The 22,343-nt window shown below is 56.7% G+C and overlaps 1 protein-coding gene across 5 annotated transcripts in view; it reads left to right on the top strand.

Moving 5' to 3' along the window:
- The first annotated feature begins 3,850 nt into the window (after positions 1-3,850).
- DGKZ (diacylglycerol kinase zeta) overlaps positions 3,851-22,343 on the top strand; it is a 41,846-nt gene continuing 23,353 nt past the window's right edge. For 2 of the 5 annotated variants that reach the window (XM_058527051.1, XM_058527050.1), the window contains exon 1: positions 3,851-4,077. In XM_058527051.1, the coding sequence (XP_058383034.1) occupies positions 3,866-4,077 (212 nt within the window). In that variant the 5' untranslated portion in view covers positions 3,851-3,865. Of the gene's footprint in view, positions 4,078-12,703; positions 12,892-14,843; positions 15,105-22,343 lie in introns of those variants that run through there. The other 3 variants (XM_058527054.1, XM_058527053.1, XM_058527052.1) reach the window with 2 other exon arrangements.

The raw sequence follows: 22,343 nt of genomic DNA, 5'->3' as shown, positions 1-22,343 counted from the left end.
AAGGTCTTGAAACCTAACATTCTCACATGATTGACTAGTTACCATGTGCCAGGCATTGGACTGAGAGCTTTACTTGCCCCAATTAGGAATCAAAATAACCGTAAGGGGTGAGTATATTTACAGATTAAGAAAGTGGGCTTCAGAGAGGTGAAATGGCTTGACCAAGCTCCTGCAGCTAGTAAGTGACAAAGTTGGTCTTTGAACACAGGTCTGTTTGGCTTCAGAGCTCGTGATGCCCCTCCAGCTCTCCATCTCTCACCCCAGCAGCCCTTTCTCTCTCCTCTAGATACCCTCCCCCTAGCCCAGCTTTTTATTCTTGCACAAGATCCAAGAACATCGGGGCTTCCTGGAGCAACTAACCAGAGAGGCCAGGGTTTGGCGAGCTGGACAAAGTGTGGTCATCTGTGATCACCACGCTATGCTCGTCCATCCAAGGCAGCCTTCCCCACCTATGTTAGGAAGCAGGGTTAATGCCCTCGTACCAGCCACCTGTTGACATACCATCTCCTCAGTGCTGTGTGTCACCCTGAGGGGGCACATCCCCAGTGCGTCCCCAGTGATGGAGCTGCAGCCTCTGCACTCTATTGTCAGCCTGGCAGCCGGCTTTGCCGCATACACATGTGACGGCTCTCACAGTGCAGTCACCCTGCTCAGATTTGCCACAACAAACCCTTTGTTACACCTGGAAACCAAAGCTCTGGAAGCAGGGAGAGCAGCTGTGGGCAATGCCTGGGATGGGTTAGGGCAAGGTTCCAATTCCAGAGGGCTAGACGACCCCAGGAGCCATCTGGCCAAATCAGCCATCTGACATCCGTAACAGGTGCCCTTTGGGTCATGGGGGGGGGGAGGCGGAGACAGGCTGGGAACTCACCTCCAAAGGAGCCTGAGTCCATTTGTCATCAGAGTGGCCATTAGGAGGGGTGCTGATGTCCCTGCTGCACTTCAGTGTGTGACCTTGGGAAGTTACCCAGCCTCTTGAAGCTTCAGTGTCCTCATCTGTAAAATGGTACCCAACCTCATAAAGCTGCTGTCGGTGGGTAAGTGAAAGCTTGCACATGGAGCTCTTAGCGCAGGTCAGTTATGCAGTAAACACTCAAAAGGCATTAGCTTCTATTTTCTGAGCGCAGAGACGATGGGCTGGAGATGTTCAGAGGAGCGAGCCGCAGCTGGCAGAGGCTGCAGAAGGTGACTCAGGCTGGTCAGGGGAGGAGGCCTTCATTTTTCCCTTGGATTCTCAGGGGAGAGGGCGGAGCACAACTCAAAGATAACACAGTCAGCAGCTGGTCCTACGTAGGGGAGGTGTGAAGACAGAGGGGAGAAGCTTCACTTTTAAAAGGATGGCGTAGGAAGAGCTCAGCAGGAAAGAACAGAACAGAACTTCAACCTGGAAACCCAGCAGCTAGACAGCTGGCGAGGGAATGTCCAACCTAGCCAGAATTACCATAATTCATGGTATAGGAGGCTACCTTGGGCCAGGCTGCTCAGAAAATTAGCAATCCCAAGGGTGAGGCTGAGGTGGGGTGGGAGGGGGGGCGGTCCCAATTGCCCCGCCCCACCCCCCCAGTAGCAAGGCTTCTTTAGAACCTGACCTTAGGGAGGAAGCTCCCCTGTAGCCAAGAAGTTTAATGCAATTCCATTTATTCCATTCATCCGACACCTGGACTGGGAGAGAAGTAGGAGGCAGAGCCGAGGCGAGCCAATTTCTTCCCTGTGGGAGTTTACAGATGCGGGAAACAGGCAAATGTGAGGCTGTTGCTGTGTGGCGGACAGCATGGCAGAGTGGAAAAGGGCATGAGTTCTGGGGCCGAAAGACCCAGATTTCAATCCTGGCTCCACCACTCACTGTCTGAGCCATCTTGAGCAAATAAATCACTTGAATGACATCTCAGCGTCCTCATCTGTAACATGGAGGAAGTGATAATATCTACCACCCAGGGTTGTGGTAAGAATCAAATGAGATGTTAGTTATTGTTAGAGTGTGAGGGGGAGCGCCCAGAGAGAGACCCAGGAAATAGTTACTGGCTGAAGGAGGGAGACAACATCTGTAGTGGAGTATCAGGGAGGGGCTCATGGGGATGTGGCACTTGAGACCGGCCTCGATGGATGGGCAGGAGTTCAGAGAAGGTGACACAATCCAGGCAATGGAAACAACCCGAGCAAAAGCACAGCAGGACAGCCACTGTAGGGCTGGGAGAGTTGGAGGAGCTGTGAGTGGCACAGCTGTCCGCTTTGTAGCCCACTCTCTACCTCGTGAGTCTGGTCCCTCCCACCTTCCTAGGCTCACAGTCAGTGGGGAAAGATAAGACACAGACTAGACTAGACACCTGGTGAAAAGGGCAGTGTGGTCTGGGAGAAAGGAGAGTGCCTTTCCGCTGGAGCCATCCAGGGAGACTTCCTGCAAGAGGAGGCGTTTGAGTGGAGCCTCAGAATTTGAAGTACATCAAGAGAAGGAGATTTCAGATGAACACTGCTGTGCAGGCCTGGTGACAATTCCCAGAATGAGGAGCACAGATGAGTGGAAGGAAATGAATGGAATCGGACGATAGAATGTGGGAAGATCAAGGCAGACCTTGAATGCCAGGCTAAAGTACAGGCAAGCGGGAGCCATTAAATACTACAGAGGACAAACAAATGCTGTGGTCAAAGATCGACTTTAGAAAGATGAACCTGGGCAGTGAACAGGAGGCGTTAGATCTGAGAAGTTAACCAGGGTCCCACCATCACCCAGATGTAAGGTTCAGGTGATGAACACGCCAAGGACAGGAGGAGATGATGCAAGGAGCAACCATGGGAATTGGAGGGGGAAGGAAGAGAGGGAGTCCAAGATGGACCCCAAGGAGACCTGTAGTTGTTCCTTTCCCAGCTGGCTTCCCCTCTCCCATCAGCCTCTCCTGAGCCAGGGGGCTGATTCAACCTTCTAGGAGACCCTTGCCCAGGAGCCTCAGGAGGCAGGTTACAGGAGACAGCAGGGCCTTGAGGCTCCAGGTCGGGAAGCTCTCCCACCCGCAGCTGAGTCCCTCTCCGGAAGGGTCCAGAAGAGCTCTAGGCCTAGAGACAGTGTTACCGGCGATCAGGTCCATCCCCAAATTCAAGGCGTCCCAGGTGTGTTCCCCTTCCTGGGCCCCTTCCCCAAATCTAGTTGGGTCTCTAAATTCCCGTGGCGCCGACAGGGTTAAAGCCAGCTCATGTCGCCGCCGCCGCCCCCCCACAACCTGCCCGCCGCAGCGGCGAATGCCGAAACCGGAAAGCTCGGGACCAGGGGGAGGGTGGCATCGCAGCCGCTGAGTGACAGGCGGGGTGGTGATTGGCAGCTGCCGAGCCGCGGGGCACGGGGGAGGGGGCGCCGGGGTGGGCTCCGGCTGGCGCCGCACGCCCCTGGCCTTGCGCCCGGGACAGGGTTCGTGCGGGCCGCCGGCTGGGCCGGGCTCGCTCCCTCCGTGCCCGAGCCGGGCAGGCGGGGCGGGGCGGCGCCCTCCCCTAGGACCCCGCGGGCTGGCGGGTGTCTCTAAGGTGACACTCCGGTGCGCGGCAGCGGCGAGCGCGCTCCGGCTCCGGCTCCGCTCGGGCTGCGGCTCCAGCCGTCCGGGGGGCGCCCCAGCGCGCACGACTCAGCACCCGACCCCCACCGAGGACCCCCACCCAGGACCCCTCTGGGCGCGGGAGGATCCCAGCCGGCCTCTCCCAGGCGCCGCGCCCAGCATCTCGCTGCTCCCGGCGTCGGAGCCCCGGCGTCGGGAGGGACGCGCGCGGGACCCAGCGCTTGCCTCCCTCGCCGCTCGCGTCCCGGGCCCGGGAGGAAGGCAGACCGAACTTTCGCAGGGAACCCCGACAGGCGCGGGGGCCGCGCGGAGAGGGCGGCCACAGGATGGCCGAGGGGCCGAGCGGCGGGGGGCCCCGCGGGGACGGGGCCGGCGGCGGCCGGGCGGCCGAGGAGGAGGTGGTGCGGCGGCGCTGCCGGCGAGGGGAGGAGGCCGACGTCTCGCAGCCGTGGCCCGAGGCACCCCGGGGCATGGCCGCTGGGCCCCCGGTGGAGGAGCGGTTCCGCCAGATGCACCTCCGAAAGCAGGTGTCTTACAGGTAAGGAGAACCGGGGCGAGGGGAGCGCAGCGCTTGGGACCACCCCCCTTTTCAGTTGACATTGATTGAGCGCCTGCGGCTTGTCTGGCGCTGCTCTAGGCCCTGGGGATTCAGAAATGACTATCGAGGGGGTCTCTGCCCTCCGTGTGCAGGGGGAAGGGGGAGCTTCTGGGACTCCCTCTCTGTATGAATCGTGGAAGCCCTATTCATTCAACATGGAATTACTGATGCCAAGTGCATCCCAGGCACCGTACTGGGTGCTGAGGAGAGAAATAACCAAGACGTGATCCTTACAAACCTCTATCTGCTGGGGAGAGCCAGGAGACACCCCCTGGTCCTTCTTCTGGGACAAAAAGGGACCCCTTAGTCATTTGATAGGCCATACCTGAGCATTCCTGTGGGCTGACCCTGTGCTAGGCACTGGCTTGTGGAAGTGACTGAGATGCTCCTTGCCACCAGGGCTGAGCCCCTGCTGCCTAGAGAGGGGCAGAGGAACCCCCTTCTGGACCCCTTTGCCCCAGCAGGGCCTCACTGCCATCCCTGTGGCAGACAACCTCACACTGCTACCCGATTCTTCTTAATTAAACCATCTTCTGCCTGTGAAAGATTCCCAGCCTCCCTGGTCCTGCCACCTCTTCCCCGGGGGATTCCCTGGAGGAATCAGCGGGAGTGGGCCCAGAGACCGCTTCTGTGACCCGGGATGGGGTGAGCGAGGTGCCCCTCAAACTAGGGTGGGTAAGTTACACAGATGGGGGGAATCTGAGGAGGAGGTGGAGGCAGAGCAGGGCAGCCCTCGCCTCCCTCCTCCTCTCCCAGATCACAGCCTCAACTTGGACCGGCTGCCCCTCTAAAGCCCCTGACCCAGAGTGACCTCCTTTGGAGGGCCCAGCAGGCATATGGAGGCATCTGCAGTCCTTGAAGCCCTCAGCTTGGTTAGAGGGGCAAGTTTCCTGTCCGTTTACAACCCTGGGGACTTGGAGTGTGTCTGAGACTTCCCTCCTTCTCTCTGGGGCTTCTGGGAATGTGTTTCATAAACCTGGCCCAGCCCTGGGAGCTTGGAGGGCTCCAATACTCTTAATGGCTGTGAGGCCATCAGGCCTCCATCCCTTGGGGGAGGTTGAGAGAGGAGTGGGACTTCTCCACCATCATGGAGTGAGATGCTCAGAGTAAATGGGAAGCAGGTTAGGTTCCCATGGGCCCTACCTTCACTTTTGGGGGTATAGAAATAATCAGAGGTACATTGGGTTCCATTACCAAGTTCTTCCAGAAGACCATGCTGAGAGGAGGGCATCACCTGTCCCAGGCCTTCTGGCTGCAGATAAAAGAGCCCCCGAAAGTCCCTTGAGGGAGGAGAGTGCAAAGAGACTGGGGGGGATGGGGCATAGAATGTGGAATGCTGGAAGAAATATTAGTCTGGGAGTTAGGAGACCTGGCTTGTATTCTCATTTCTGCCAGTGACTTGCTGTGTGTCCTTGAGCTAGACAATATCCCTCTCTGGGCCTCAGTTCTTCCCCTATAAAATAAGGGGGCCACCCCAGGGTTTTCCTTGGCTGTGGGTCAGGGACAAACAGCATCTGGAGGTGGAAAGGACGCCAGAATGGGGTAGAGACTTAGAGGATAGGGAGCAGGGAATAATTAAAGAGCTGAGACGGAAGATGCTGCACATGCTCGCACACACAGACACTTGGAGGCAGCTGCAAGGGCTGGGATTCCGCCAGAGTGGTTCCCGAATGGAGGCCCCTCCACAGCCCAACCTTGAGGTCTCTAGTCACTGAGGATGCACGGTAACCAAGCTGTGACTCCTCTCTGGCTGTGAAGGGATCAGGAGACCCCTGGGTCACCTGTGTGAGGGCGCAGAAGACAGCACCAGGGCTGGCTCCAGCTGTCACCCCTGGACAGATCAGGCAAGGCACTTCCCTGCATCCAGGGTTAGGTCAGGGGCCCAGTCTTAGGACCAGACCGGACATGGCATCAAGGCAAGAAGAACCCCCTGGGTAGAAGGCAGAGGAAGCCCTGGGAACAAGACAGCAGCCCTGGGCTGCCCAGGGGACCCCAGTGGAACGAGCTGTGCTTTCTGGCTAAGCCCTCCCATGTGGCTACAGTCCTGAGTGGCCTGATGACCAATGCCACTCTTCTTTGTACTGGCCACCGGGGGCTGGCAGGAGCTCAGGCCCACGGTGGCCCTTTTCTCATCCTCCGCCTGCCACAGTTCCATGCAGCTCTGACTCCAGCTAAACCTCCCACCCGCTGTGAGGAGTTGCTAAGAAAAGCAGTTGAAAGTCCTTCACAGAGAGAAAAGGCTTTTCAGACAGGAATGCGGGGGCAAAAAATCCGAGGGCGAGGGGTGGAAGTGGGAGCCGAGCTGAGGCCCAGCTGCCTCTGACGTCAGTGAGGACGGGGGCTTTCAGCAGGACAGTAGAAGCTTTTAGGGGTGTGGGGGTTTCTGAGAAATAGGTTCCCTTCATCCCACAGCCCCGGCGTGGGCTGGAAGCAGCCATGGCAGCTGCTTTCAGTGGCTGGAGAGATGACAGGTCTGTGCCAGGAGAAACTTGAGACGGAGGGACTTGGGGGCGATGCAGGAAAATAGGCAAGAGAAAGACTTGAGTGATGTAGGTTCCTGTTTGGTTTAAACAGGACTGGTTTCCAATAAGTCCAAAAAGGGCAGAGAGGTGGTACCCTGACATCTTGTGTCTGCATCTGGGCGTGAGGAAAGTTACCTCCCATACACTCAAGCAAGTCCTAGATGCTCAGCGTTGGGCTTAAGAGACCACTGGAAGGCGGCCTCCAGCCTGGAAAAAGCCAGAGGGGAGCAAAGGGCGTGGGGTTTGGTCTGAAAGGACCAGTCAGAGATGCAGAACTTGGACCTGTGGAGCTAAGCCCAGTGGTTTCCAAACTCTATCACCTGGGGGTCTCTTTTAAAATCATTTCTAAAGGCTTGTCCCTGGAGATCCTGATATAGGTAGTCTGCGGTTGAGCTTGGGCATCTGAACTTTAAAAACCTCTCCCATATAACTTTGATAGTCGAGCAGATTTGGAAACCACTGGTTTCCAGAGAGGGAGAAAGGGAAAATGTGACCTGAATCACCGGGACGTGGCTGGAAGGCAGCTTCCCTGTGCTGTGTGCTGTTGGCTCCAGAAGGGCCTTGAAGGAAGACCGACACCTCTGTCTGGAGTTCTGGCCCTGGGCCAGGCACTGTATGACGCAGAAGTATGGGACACGGTCCCTTCCCTTGACAAAAGTATGAACCAGTACAGGACCAGAGAGGGATGATTTTAGTCTTTGCAGGTCACACCGTCTCTGTCACTCTGCCGTGCCATTGTGGTGCAAAAGCAGCCATAGATAATACGTAAACAAATGAGCATGGCTGGGTTCCAGTAAAACTTTATTTATAGACACTGAACTTTAAATTTCATATCATTTCTACTTTCACAAATATTATTCTTTCGCTTTTTTCTAACCATTGAAAATTGTAAAACCCATTCTTAGCTCACAGCCATACAAAAACAGGCAGCAGGCCAGATACGGCCCATGGGCCGTAGTTTGCCAACCCCTGATCCAGTAGATGGGACGGGACAAACACGAGTAAAGGCAGCTGATGGTGGGCACTGGGCGAAGTGGCACGTGCATTCCACCAAGAAAGGCAGTGCAATGCACATGCGTGCAGACCTCAGGGTGAGAAAGACCTGGGTTCGAATTCCAGCCCTGCCCCTTCCTGGCTAAGTCACTTTCACCTCTGACCCTGTTTCCTCATGGAACCATGGGAACGGTAACACCTCCACAAGAGGGTGGCTGGGAAGATTAAAGAAGATAAGAGATGTGAAGTTCCTGACTCATAGCAGGGGTGAGACAGATCTTTCGCCCCCATGGCTAGACTGCCTTGTGGGTGGGTGGGGTCCAGGAAGGCCCCTGAAGAAGACTGACCCTGAGTGATGGATGGGTGGTGAGACCTGGGGGGGGGCAGAGTTGAACAGAGACTGAGAGCAAAGGCCCGAGCATGTCCCAGCCTGCACCCCTCCCCGTACCCCCTCCACCACCACGAGGGGCTGGGGGGAAGCAACTGGGTGCCAATTAGCAGGGGAAGGTGCCCCCTGCCGCGGGCACGGGGCTGCGGGTACACAGCTCCTCCAGGGAGGGGCACCTGATCCAACTCTCCCTGCTGCTATTTACCAGAAGCTAAAAATAACCCAAGAGTGACAGGGAGATGGGCCGATTTGTAATTTAAATAGCAACAGGATAAAGCAACGAGCTGCAAGAGATCACATTCTGTCCTGAATTAAAAATGCAAAAACCGGGGGCAGAGAGCCGAGCCGGAGCGGGAGGAGGGGGCCCGCTGCCAGAGGAAGCCGGAAGCTGGGGGTCTGTCCATCTTCCTTCCCTTGGGAAGGGTGGGGCCCAGGCCCAGCCCGGAACTCCTTCCTCCTTTCAGGAACCTGAGGTTCTTGCTGACGAGTGAGTCGAAGGCCAAGGAGGGCAGAGCCTGGAGGTGGAGCCAGGCTCATCCTGAAGGCAGCAGCACAGCGACTGGGATCCAGAAAGAGCGTCTTATCTGAGCCTATTTTGGCACAGGGTGCTTGGGACATGACCCCAGCAGCTGACGCTCTCCCACCCCTCACACCCGGGGGCACAAGCCATTTGGGCATTTCGGAGTGGAGCTGCGAGGACCAGTTCCTGCAGAAGCATTTGAACAGGTTCCTCTCCGGTGTGTGTGCTGCTGAAAATGCGGCTCTCGTTTTTGCTTCAATTGGTGCAATTTCGGAGCAGAGCGTTCAGAGAGCCCCCTCAAGGGTCCAGGTCCCCTGGATAAGGGTTAGCACAGGCTGGGGAATTTGCTAAGGTCCCACAGCCCGTAACTGGTAGACCAGGATCCAGTCTCAGATCCGTTTCACTCCAAAGCACATTTTACTCTGTCAGGCTTCCAAGGGCCTGGACTTCCATCCTTAAGGATCTTTTCTTTTGGCTCTATACTAAGTGCACATATCCCAAGGAGTGGGGAATAAAAGATGGTTCTGCAATCGGGGCTTATGAACCAACAGATAGGGGTGGAGAGTTTGGGGGGCTGGAGGCCTGCTGATCCTGCCCTGGGGACTTGATGCTACAGTCCAGGCTGGGGGCAGAAGGCAGCTCCTTAGGGCAGATGACCCAGCTGGCCCAGATGGAGGGGAGAGCCACCTAGGCTCCCCTCACCTCCAGCCTGGGGACCTGGGAGGTACCAAAGGGCAGTTTCCGAGAGAGATCGTGGTTTGAGGGACCACCTCTGACTGCCGAGCTCCCACCTCTCTTGCCCCAGCAGGAGAGGGTCCCCAGCCTCTCCTCCAGATTTCCTCCTGCTCAGGACTTTAATGAGGCTGCCCAGAAGGAGCCTAATCAAATTTCCATCTGTCACTAGCCAGCGGCACCTGCAGCCAACTCAGGTACATCTGGCTCCTCTGTGGGGGCAGAGGCCGAGTACTCAGGCAGGGGCCAGCCATCGGCAGGTACTCTCAGGCTCTGGGTCGTTCCCAAGGGCTTCAGCAGGTACCTGGATCACAGGCTGAGCTGCCAGGGAGGGACTTAGAGTCAAAAATCCCCGTGTCTCAACACAGCCACTCATGGCAACAGGAGGCCAATTCCCCTCCCCTGTTCAGCTTGTTGGATACCATATTCAACTTCCAAAGAAAGTTCCTGAGCACATACTGTGCACCCAGCACTTAGCCAGGAGCAACATAGGCTTCAAGAATCTCGTGAGGAGACAAGACTAATGGGCACAAAAAGTCACATGATCTAGGAATATCGTTGGGAACAAAAATGCGTGTGAGAGATAAATCAGTGGAGTGGGAGCGCTGACTCAGGAGCAGCCTGTGACACTTAGTAGGTTTTACAAAATATTTGTCACACGAATGAATGAATGAGTGAAAACCTGGAGATCAGGGAAGGGGATTCAAATGAAGCTGTCAGAGCTAGACAAGATCTTAGAAATCATCTGGTCCAACCCAGAGATGTTAAGCGACTTGCCCAGAGTCACACAGCAAGGGCTGGAGTTTGAACCAAAGGATTCTGTGTCTGGGGCTCTTTCCACTTTCCTACTTTTGCTTCTTGGGCTGGTGTATGAAGGATGGAGATTTTGATGGGCCAAAGGTGAAGGGCAGACAGGGCAAGGAGAGCAGCCTAGGCAGAATGGAATAGCAGAGGTGAGGGTGACATGTTGAAGAGTGTGAAAAAGGAGGGAAGAAACGTTTGGTGAGCACCTACTTCAAGGCAGCCACCAGCATGGTGTGAGCTGAGAGAAAATGTCAACACTGACAGCCTGGACGAAGAGGCAAAAAGAGAGGAACCGGAGCATAAGGAGCCTTGAAGGTCAGGCCAAGGAGGCTGGCTTGGCTGCTTTTGAGAGCAGAGGCTGTCCAGATCGCAGGTGGATTGTTTGGTGCCCTGGTACATTTCTTTTCCCCAGCTCCCACTTGCTCATCCAGGCCACGGAAAGTAGAACGCCTCACCCTCTGGGGCCTCCACAAAGCCCAGAATAATTTTCTTACCCAGATTCCTCTTCCTGTGTGGATCTGGGTGGATTCTGAGGGGTCCCCAGCTCCCCAATGCAGCACATGTTGTCCTAGGAACTGCCAAGGGCATCCTCCCCAGCCCTGTGCACCTGTCCCTTCCTGCCTTGTCCTCCCCACCCCACCTGGAAAGTAAGGACAGCTTCAAAGAGTACAAGCCCAAGGGGACCCCGTGCCACAGTCGTGACTGCTCTGCCTCTCAGAGACTCCAGCCTGCCTGGCTTCCCCTCCAGGAGCCACATTTCCTGCTCTATGCTACTCCAGGGCTGCCAGAAGCCTCCACTGGAAAACAAGCCCAGCCCCATTTCCTCTGTTTAATGGCTCAAGCTGCTTGCAGAATCCCTGGGAGAGGAGGAGAGGGCCCTGCAACAGCCTCCTTCTAGAATAGCCCTTGGCCTGGCTGACAGAGTCTCTGATGGGCCACACCATAGAGGATCCGCCTTGAGGGATTCAGAGATGAGGGGCTGGAGGGAGAGCCTCTGAGAAAGGGGGTGCCAAGCCTCAGGCATCACCTGCGTCCCTAACCCTGGAGGGGCAATGGGATGTTTCATTTAAAGGCACAGACTCTGGGGTCAGATTCTTACTTCCACCACTTACCAGCTGGGGGACCTTGGACAAATGAGCTTAACAGCTCTGGGCCTCAGTTTCCCCATCTATAAAAGGAGGAAAATAACAGGCTCTACCTCATCGGGTTATGACAAGGATTCAAAGGTTTCTGGCACAGAAGTGCCCAAGAAATATTAGCTTTTGTTTTATTATTCCTGAGTGTTAATTATTCATGATATAGCATGATTTATTAAGCAAATATTTCTTGAGAAATATTATGTTCCAGTCATGAGGGACACAAAGGTGATTACAGCATCAGACGGAGGTCTCTAAGGGCTAGGATGGCATCGTGTGCCTTCCTGTGTCTGCAGGTTCTGTAGCGTAAATGTTTATTAAACTGAACTGAACTGACACCATTTGTGTCCTCGAGAAATTTACAGCCTTTCTGGGGTAACACACACATACAGAGCTGAAGAATTAATTTACAGTGTGAGTAAAGAGCGCTTGAAGAAGGTATGATTTCTATCCCAGAACCAACCCTAATATTAAAGAGTAAGTGTATGCCTTACTATTTATTTGCCAAATCCTCATGATGGCCTCAAAGTCCAGTGCAGTGTGGCCTTTTGCTATTCTTCGGACACATCAAGTACATTCCTTACTCAGAGTCTTGGGTCTTACTGTTCCTGCCACCTAGAATGCTGTTCTCCCAGACAGTCACATAGTTTGCTCTCTCTGGATTCATTCAGGTCTGTTCTCAAATGTCACCTCCTCAGAGAGGACTTCCTGGATCCCCCCAACTAAGTAGCACCCCCATCATCATCCTCTTCCCCCTTCGTTTTTCCGTATAGCGCATCTCATCACCTGACACTATTTTATATGTTGATTATCTGTCTCCTAGATGTCTTCCTCACTGGAATCTAAGCTCTATGAGGTCGGAGCCCTGCTTCCTTGCTCACAGCTATACAGTGTGATACATGCCTGATGCATTGAAGGCACTCAGTAAATACTTATTGAGAGAATGATCCAGGTTGCACAGCTGATAAGTGGCAGAAACAGGACAGCAGCCCACATCTTCTAGTTCCTTTCTGGGCACTCTTTCCACTCCGCCACTGCCCATGTGCCCGATCCTGTGTTAGATGGTGTGATGCTCACAGAGGTGTTAAGGGGAGAGAGCTGGACGTGGCGTGGCACCGCCGGCCTCACACTGTACCGGACAGTTGTGATGAGGTGGGAGACCTCGGCAGGATCAAGAGGGTAGGTGGGAGAGGTTAAGTGGAGAGCAAGGCCAGAGGGGGGCTGGGGTTCGGATTCCAGCCCGGACAGGCCTGGTGTCTGCCTGGCAGCCTCTGACTCTTGGGGCTGTCTCCTGGCTGCTGGGCCGGGCTTGTCCTCACCTGCCTCTAGCCCTCCTGTGCAGCTCCTCTTCCCAGCCAGCCTCTGCCCCAGCCAGCGGAAGGCGCCTACGAGGCCTGTGGCTCTCTTCTGGGGCAGCCAGCTGGCCTCTCGCAGGGCCCCCCGGTCAGGAAGTGCCGAAAGAGGAAGAGAGTCGCCGGGCAGGATGAGCGCATTGGGGGCCGGCCACAGTACCGGGGGAGGCTGCGATGAAGTCGCTGCTCTGGGCCCCGCGGAGGCGCTGGGGACGGAAGAAGGGGAGCAGCCGGGGGCACTGAGGCAGATGTGGCGCTACCGCTCCTGGGACGTGCCACAGATCCCAGCCGAGGCCCCCCAGACACAGTAGGTACTCGGGGTGGCCTAGGAATGGGCATAAGGACCTCTCGCCCTCTCTGAGTCTTTTATCTGGGATGGGGGGTCGTGGCAGAAGTGAGCTTACCCACCTGTTGTCCAATGGCTCTGCAGAGGCTCAGAAAAGGGCAAAGGGGTTCTTGGCAGGGTGAGGGGAGCTCTGATGTTTGAATTGTTGGGGGGCAGTGTGGTGGAGGGCCGAGCTCACAGGAGGCTCAGAGTTGAGGAAGCTAACAGCAGCGGGATCTGGGAAGAGAAGGCTTCACAGGAGTGTGGCGTCGGATGCTCTAAGGCCTTTTGCAAACTCATTGGGGTCTTCAGCTGCCTCTGGTCTCCACCCTCAGGCTTGGTGTCAGAACCATTGAGAAACTTCCCCAAAGGGACCCATGCACCCCAGGAGGACAGTGTCAGACCCACTGGGGGATTTCACTTGCTACTGGCTGGAGGGCTGGTGCCCCACCTCCCTGGTCAAACCTTACCAGGCCCACAGGAAACTTGAAGGAAGCTGGGAGAAGGTTCTCAAAACCGCAGGCTTGCCCACGGGTCACAGTCCCCAGCACTGGCTATATGTGGTTGGCTATGGTTGGAAAACCGGCTGCCAGAACCCCAGGGGAGATGGTGAAAGTGAACATGATACAGGATGTGACTTTGCAGAGAGGAGCGCTAACAGAAACAGTGGCCAGTTGGTGTGGGCATCAGGGTGGCAGGATTTGGGAGGGAGCGGACCACGCTCTCCAGCTTCCCGGCCTCCCTTTGTCAGCCCTGCAGGGGCTATCAGAGGCTGCCCCATATGCTGTGCTGGTTGCTGAGCATGTATGCTGGCTGGGCCACCGTAGGCGACTGCTCTGGTTCCAGTTGCTTTCCTCATCTCTAGAGGAGGACAACCTCTGCTGCCCTTGGGGTGTGTTTGTGTGTGTCTGCGAGGTATATTTCTGCGTGAGTGATGTCTGTGTAAGAGGGGTGTGGCAAAGTGTAACCGCAGTCCCGGGAGTATTTGTGCACAGGAGAAAGATGTGTATGTTCCATGTGGGTGTGTATGTCAGTGAATGAGAGTGTGGCCCTTACGTGTATGTATTTATGAGTGTGTAAGAGGTGATTCCTATCGTGTAAGAGATCTACAGTTTCCATTGGATATTGCATTGGGAAAATGCTACGTCTTAGGAGTGTGTGAAAGGGTTGGAAACAACTGTGAATAGCTGTGAAAAAATGAATATGTATGAGAAACGTGTACATTCTCTGTTGATGTGAGCAAGGGTCACTAAGTGACTTGGGTCCTGGTATATATTTATGAGCGTGAGGCTGGGGTGGGAAGTGTTAGCTCGAGTGATGAGTGAGCATAATTGTGTGTGAGAGACGTGTGTATGGGGAGCACTGTGTGACTTTTGTTCCCGTGGGTGTGATTTGGGAGAGCCAAGGGGGTAAGGGTGGAGACTGTACGGCTGTGAGCGGGCACCGAGTGTGCGAGAAAGGTGTCTACTCCGTGTGGCTGTGGGAGAGGAGGTGGGGACAGCCGCCCTCGCGGGTGTTCACTTGTGGGCATGTAGGTTTTTTGGGGGGGGGCTAAGAGGAGGAAAAGATTGTCCGTGCCCGGGTGCGCGCTGTGCGGGTGTGTCAGCCCCGAGATTCTGCAGGATCCAGGCAGAGCGGCCGCGGGTTGGGGAGGCGGGGCCTCGCATGCCACGCCCCTTCTAAGCCACGCCCCTCAGGGCGGCCGAGGCGGGTTGCTGCGTGGCCGGCGGCCGGCAGAGGGCGCCGCGGGCCGGTGCCGCCGCGCGGCCGAGGGGGCGTGCTCGGCGGCGGGCAGGCAGCGGCCCGGCCAGCTATGCGGGGTCCTGTGGCCGCGGCTGGCGGCACTTCCTGGAGCGGCGGCGGCCGCTTCCCGGGCACCTGGGCGTGGGGCGCGGGGGCGCGCGGCGCGGGGCGGGCGGAGCGAGCGCGCGCCATGGCCGCGCCGGGCGGCAGGGAGCGGGCGTGCTGAGCCCCGGCCGCCGGCCCGGCATGGGCGTCTCCCGCGGGCCCGCCGCCGGCCGGGGCTAGGGCCGGATGGAGCCGCGGGATGGCAGCCCCGAGGCCCGGAGCAGCGACTCCGAGTCGGCCTCCGCCTCGTCCAGCGGCTCCGAGCGCGACGCGGGTCCCGAGCCGGACAAGGCGCCGCGGCGTCTCAGCAAGCGGCGCTTCCCGGGGCTGCGGCTCTTCGGGCACAGGTGAGCGGGGCGGCGGCGGGGCGGGCACCGCGCCTGGCACCGGGAGGCATCCTCGGCCCGCTCGGTACTGACGCCGGATGGAGGTCTCCCCCGGGCGCCGGCAGTACGGGCTGTCTTGGCGTCGGCTCCGCGTGGGGGTCCCCCAGCGTCCGGGCACTGGCGCCGGCAGCTCAGCGCGCCTTCTCTGTGGCATCGAGGCAGGGACAGCTTCCAACTCTCCAGCAGGGAGACCCAATCGCTTACCCCATTGGCACCGGCAGGTAGGGCGCCCGTGGCTGCTCACTCACCCCTTCTTGGCATTGATAGAACAGGGCCCTCTCTGAGCCTACTGGCCCCATGAGATGGGGCGTCCGCCGCCCCCCTGGGCTTCGGTGGGGCCCGGTTGCCTACCACCACTGCATGGCATCTGCAGAATATGGCCCGGTTGATACTGTCACGACACATGCCTGTCCGGAGCACTGGTCACTGCTTTAATCGCTCAGCATTTTAAGCCTCTCCTTGGGGTTGGTGGTGCCTGGCCACCTGTTCTACATTGCTCTTAAATAGCGGGGAGATCCCCAACCTCTGCGTCTTCCAGGCAGCAGGCATTTCTGCCCCTACTTCCCTCCAGTCCTTGCTGGGAGAGGAATGGGGTGGACTGCAGTCTGGACCGGTGCTGGCTGTTCAAGCTCCATCTTGCCCCCTCCCCCAGCACACCAAATCTCCCCATCTTGTGCCTGTGACGGGGCTCTGACCACGACTCTGGTGAGGAACTTGGGGGAGGGTGTGGAAAGAGTGAGTGCTGGCAGCTCATAGCCTGTGTGCCCGTGTCGGCTGGGAGCGCTTCCTGCCCACGCAGCCCTGATGTGAGGTGAAGGAAGGTGGAGACCCGTGAGGACCCCACCTGGCTCCCTGGGCTTTTTCCTGACTGATCCCTGTCCTTCGCCAGTGGCTGAGGAGCTTGTAGCCAATCAGCTAGGGACCCCAGAGCCAACTCAGACTGGACTCTGACCGCTTGGAGTCTGCCCAAGGCCTCGCTGTCACTTTTCTTCAGTTGCCCAGGCTTCGCGGCATTTGGTCCCCCTGTTTTGCCCTGTCCCTTCCTGGTGTAGACTACCCACGTGTAACATGGGTGGTTTTCTCCCGCTTTGTGGGTTGGCGTCCCTATAATACTGATCTCTGCCCTCTGCCTGCCTTGACCTAGCCAGAGCCCTGCTCTTTGCAGCTTCGCTGTGTCGCCATGCACAGCCAGAGATCTGGATCCTCACACTGGCAGAAGGAGCTCCGTGGGCTCTCGTAAAGCCACATGGGCTTCAATGTCATATGAACAGGACTGGGAGCAAAGCTTCTAGTACCTCTGTTTTGTCACCCACAGCCCTGCAAGATGGAGCAGTTTACACCCAGCTCTGCAGGATGTCGCCTCCAGTGTTCACAGGCTCCGGAGGGGGAGGGAGGGGCTCCCCCAAAGGCTTCCTGTCCCTGCCCACGGGGTACCAATGCTGGTCTCTTCTGACCTGCGGCTGCACCCCTTCTGAAGGGCACAGATTTGTCCCCGTAGGAATGAACATCAGGCACTTTCAAGAGGAAGGGCAAGACACAGGAGAACCAACAAGCACCTTTACATAATTCTTTAAAATAAGCAGGATGAGTATTATTTCTCCATTTTTATGGATGAGAAAAACACAGGTTCAAAGAGACAAGTAGTTCACCCAGAGTCACAGAGCTAGTAAGAGGCAGAGACAGAGTTTGAACTCTAGTCCGATTCCAAAACCCACATCCCTTTCTCTCTACCAGGTTCCCAAAGAGAACATCACAACGACTTAGGGAGCTTTAGAAAATACAGATTCCCAGACCTTACCCTTGGCGTGTCTGACTCATCAGGTCTGGGCGTTTTTTAAAGCTTCCCAAGTGTTTCTAGTGTGCTCCCAAGTTCGAGAACCACAGTATTACATCACTCTGGGGATGGAAAGTGATGTGATAGGATGCTTAATGAGAAGAAAATCAAACAGCACCTCTGAAAGCATGTAGGGAGCGTCCCCTGCGTAGTAGCACGGTGCTGGGGCAGTGGGGCTCTCCGAAATGAATATATTTGGAAAATCCAGGAGACTCAGGGAGAGGACAGTGAGGGAAGGACTTTCCCCTGACAGGCCTGGGAGCTCAGAGAATTAGATGCCCACTGGGGATGACCTCTCTCCGCTTGATTGAGTGGAGGGAGCGGGGAGGCCATTCAGGATAGCATGCCTGCCCTGGGCACTACCCCTTTAATGCTGTTTCTTTGGTCCTGCCACCTTTGCTGATCGCCAGCCTCAAGTGAAACACCCAGGGCCCTAGCTGAAACCAACCCTCCATCTTTCCGCAGGCTCCACGCTCGTTCTTAACCTGGCTCTTGCTTCTCATTGGGCATCCACCCTCTGTATTTCCCCCACCTGCTTCTCGTCTCTCCCATACACCCTCAAACCTTGGAGCTGAGGACCTGATAAGTGAATAGACAGTGGCTAGCAGGGAGGCTCGAGGATAATAAATAGATTGGTGGTGGCTGCTGCAGCTGTGTTGAGAATCTGTGTTTGGATCTTGGCTCCGTGGTCAAGTTCTCTAATCAGTTCCCACTCTCTGCCGTGAGCTTGGGAGGCGTAGTGGTGGTCCATGGGCCCTGTGTTTGCCATCCTTGGTCCAGTCAGGTAGAACAGTCTCTGAATGGCAGCCTCTTTGGCATCTTCCTTGAAGAGGCTTTTCCTTAAAGCCCACCTCAGCCCCCACAGCTGGCTTCACCTTCTTGGAATCTGGGGAGCAGTTTGCCATCTCCCATTTTTTAGCGTGGTAAGATACAAAGCTGAGCCACGATCCTCCCCAGCTCCATTCCAACTCACCTGTCCTTGCTGGGAACCATCAGCCGCCTCTCGGGCAGGAGGTAAAGGCCTTGCTGTAATCCGTGGGGCATCTGGGTTTTCCCTTAGCCTTGCTATTCAGATTCTATTGGCCTAAGAGGTGGTCAGTCAGAAGTGGGAGGGAGGCTGACTCTGCGTCCTCCTCTTCCAGGGCGCACCTAGAGAGAGGACTCGCGTATCCTCTGGCCTGGTCCCAGCAGCCTGACCCTGGGCAGGTCACACAGCTTGTGGATTAGCCCGTTTTGCACCCCAGGGGCATCAGAAATTACCTGGCACGTCGCACATCTAGACAGAAGGAGCCTCAGCCCACAGAGCCGCTGAGAGCCTGAGCGGCAGCTCTGCCACCCCTGCCCTTCGTTAGCACTCAAAGTCATTAGTTCCCAGAGGGCAGGAAACGCACCTGTGGAACAAGTTTGAGACAATAGGTCCCATTTAGAGGGGATGCCATCTGGCCCCAAGTGAGCATGGTCCTGAAGTCCAGGCTGGCAGAGTGTGCCGCCGGGCAGCCTGAGCGGAAACAGCTCTGGTTTGGGCTGGTTTTGCAGTGACTGGGGAGGGGCGTGTTGAGGGATGCCTCACGCTCAGAGACGAGAACCCCTGTCTGTGGCGCCGGGGTGTGTGGGAGTAAAAGGAGTCTCTTTGAGTGGCTTGCCTTCCTTCGGCTCATACTGGGAGTGGCCCAGGTGGCGAGGGGAGGCGGGTGCCAGCCGGAGCCCCTGGGGTCCCGCCAGTTTGGGAAGAAGAAGGGGCCTCAGTGGCTGAGCTGTGCATCGGTTCGCCTCGCTCTGCCCGCTCCTTACATGACAGCGTGTGCCGGTGTGGAGCTGGCCAAGGTTGGGAACTAGGGTAGGGCTCGCGCAGTCTTCCCTGCACTGCCACACACCCACTAGGGTCTCTGGCTGACAGGTCAGGGGAGGGGACGGGCAGCTCTTGTTGTTTTCTCTCCGTGCCATACTCCAAAAAGGTCAAATCTCGGGACTCGGAGCCGCCCAGGACTCTCAGTTGGCAAAAGAGCATGAGAGTGGGTGTCCTCCCAGGCAAGGACAGAGGAAGGACTGAGTGACCGTAGTCGGGGAAAGCCTAGGTCCTGGGCAGCTGGAGGTGGGAGAGAGAGAGACAGGCCTGCCCTCCTCGGCTTCCTTGAGCCCTCTCCAGAATTCCCCAGTCACCCCCCAGGCAGAGGAGGTGAGTGGGCACGTTGGCCCTGAGGCTTGGCCTGTGGGGGTCCCTAGGAGAAGCACAGGTCAGGTCCCTATGGCCCCACCAAGACAAGAAGGAGTTTCAAGGTCTGGAAGCTGACAGGGGCACTTGCCCTGCAGTATCACTGGAGTGACACAAGGGGGCGACAGCTACCATTGTGGGGAGGGCCGTGGGAGGGGAACTTCTCCTTCTGGCCAGTCCACTTGCACTGGAGACCTGCTGTGGGTGGACCCACAGATACCTCCTCCTGGTGAGTTACCTGATAGTGTGGCTGCCAGGGCGGAGCCAGTCACAGTGCATCGCAAGGCAGGCTGGTGAGCTTCCACATCACCTGGCACAACCCCAACCCTCCCCCTCCTTGAAGATGGAGGCCAGTGAGGTGGCCTTGACTGAGCCAGGGTCTCACAGCTAGCTAGGGGTTATCTGGGACCCCGACGCCGGTCCCCTGACTCCAGGGCCATGTCGATTTGTGCCACATCACAGGACCCCAAAGCCTTCCCTGCTTTCCGAGAAATCCTCACGTGGCGCCTTCCAACCTGCCCTCCACTTCTCCTCCTCCCTGCCCCCTCTGCCTCTCCCCCAGAGGCTGCTGCTGCGCCCTGAGCAGTTCTCTAAGTCAGCACGGGGGGAACAGTGTGGCTGAGAAGGGAGACCTGCCGTGCCTATGTCCAGGCTCCCCAGCTCCCCCGGTTCCTGGGTGAGATTAGCAGGTGCACTTCTGGATGGTGCCGGGCACTCATTTCTGGCTCCCCTGGCTGCTTCCCCTGTGTTTCATGTACCCCTGAGGGGTCAGCCTCACGTAGGGCCTGCAGCGCGGTGCCCCACCCACCCTGGGTCTCAGCCCACGACCTGGCTGCCACTCCGGTCACAGGTGAGAGCCTTGGAGGACAGTTTCAGGTGGGAAAGAGTAGGCCAGAGCAGTGACCAAATGTCCTCGAGGAGCTCTCCTTCTGCCGTCTTTCCTTTTTGCCCCTTCTTCGGCTGCAACACCAGAGACAGGGTCAGGTGGTGGGGAGCAGGTCTGAGGAAGACCAAGGGCTCTGTGGCCCAGGGAGAGGAGGACGAGGTGAGGACGTGAGCACTCCCAGCCTCCCCTACACTCCGTTGCATCCAAGTGAGTGACATGCCAGCTCATCTTTCTCTGGTGATTAACAGTTGCCAGAAGCTTATAAATCCACCGATTTCGTGTAGTCCTCACAGCAACCTTGTAGTTGGTTTTGTTCCCATTTTATGATGAGAAGTCAAGGCAGAGGCCTGGCCCAGGATCACACAGCTCACGCTGGAGCCCAAACCCAAGGCTCTTTTCACAACACCGGGCTGCCCTGCTGATTAGCACTCTTTTCTTCTGTTATTCTCCCATCCCCAAACTGGTGGAGCCCAAGAAGGGGTTTGAGTGTTCTGTGAGATTGAGAGATTTTTGTCTTGTGTGCAAGTGGAGTGAGATCCATGAGGTGATCTGCTCCTGGACCTCCAGGGAGACCTGCCACCAGGATCCCAGCTTCGGAGGAACAAGGCTGGGCTGGAGGACACCCTTGAGTAGGGGGACTGCGGTTGTTAGCAGGATGTCATGTGGCTCCCTGGCTGGATCTGCAGTGGAGGGGCAAGTCTGTGACCTTTTATTTTGCTTTCAAAGTGCAGGGAGCAGAAGACTCAAGGGACATGTTCAGAGGTGCCCCTGCTATCACCCTTTGGGCAGTGGGTGGCTTGTGGCCTGGGGAGAGGTGCTTGGGAGGAGAGCACAGTGCACCCGCTCTCATTTGTACCCAGCACCTCATGGTGAGAGCTCTGAAGAGAGAGAGGGAGGGCCCAGAGCACTCTCTCTCCCCTTTCAGAGACCTCCTCCCCCTTGCTCCTGGCAGAGTGCCAGTTCAGAGCTCCCACGGAGAGGCTTCTCCTCTGCCAGGGCTGAGCCCCGTCACAGCACAAGCCAAAATAGCTGTCTGGGAGCCTGGGCCCGCGCCGCCCACGCCCCAGCATCTCACGGGTTAACAGCTTGCCTGTTTCTCCGCCCCAGCTTCCCCGGCTTGCTGACATTTTACTGAGGCGGGGGTGGTTGTGAAAGGGGGCAAGCTGGTTCCTGCTCCCCAGCCCACGCAGACACCCCGCTGACACAGCCTGCCGCCCGCTCACCCTTCTCTGGAAGGCATCCTTAGGGGGCAGACCCTCCTTCCGCCCGTGCAGACATGGGGTTCCTACTATGAGACCGTAAGGAACACACTCAGGGTTCGTGCCACTGCTGAAACCCAGCCATGGAAGACCCAGGGCAACTCCAGGGAGCTCTTCTCCCTCTGGAGTCTCTTTCAAAAATTATTTTAAAATCTTTTACAAAACATTAAATATTTTGCAATTAGAAAAGTACACATGGGGCCGGCCCGGTGGCACTCCACTGCGGCGGCCCGGGGTTCACCGGTTCGGATCTCAGGCGCGCACCGGTGCACTGCTTGGCAAGCCATGCTGTGACGGCGTCCCATAGAAAGTAGAGGAAGATGGGCATGGATGTTAGCCCGGGGCCAATCTTCCTCAGCAAAAAAAGAGGAGGATTGGCAGATATTAGCACAGGGCTGATCTCACCAAAAAAAAAAACAAGAGTACACAGAATAACATAACACCCACCTCTTAGCTTGGTCAGATCTTTCCATTATGTCATATTTGCTTTAGATAGAGATGGAGGTCCCCTGTCTCCTTGCCCAGAGGAAACCCCCCACAATCCTGATTTTGGTGTTTGTACTCCCTTGCCTGTTTTATTTTATTTATTTATTTATTCTTTGTGTGTGTGAGGAAGATCAGCCCTGAGCTAACATCTGCCAATCCTCCTCTTTTTTTTGCTGAGGAAGACTGGCCCTGGGCTAACATCCGTGCCCGTCTTCCTCCACTTTATATGGGACACCACGACAGCATGGCTTGACAAGCACTGCGTGGTGCGCGCCCGGGATCCAAACCGGCGACCTCCGGGCCACCGCAGCAGAGCACGCGCACTTAACCACTTGCGCCCCTGGGCCGGCCCCTCCCATGCCTGTTTTAAAGTCTCTCCTTCATGGATATGCATCCATAGCAACACACAGTACTGTTTTGTATGGGTTTGTACTTGGTTTAAATGCTATACCGTACATATTCTGAATTGAGGTTTTTCCCTCCATATTGAGTGGAGATTTAACCATCTTGAAACACAAGCTCC

This window comes from Diceros bicornis, chromosome 31, assembly GCF_020826845.1.
Source record: "Diceros bicornis minor isolate mBicDic1 chromosome 31, mDicBic1.mat.cur, whole genome shotgun sequence".
In the NCBI taxonomy this organism is placed as follows: Eukaryota; Metazoa; Chordata; class Mammalia; order Perissodactyla; family Rhinocerotidae; genus Diceros; species Diceros bicornis.
Note: the sequence above shows the minus strand (reverse complement) of the source record. Positions and strands in the feature narration are given on the sequence as shown.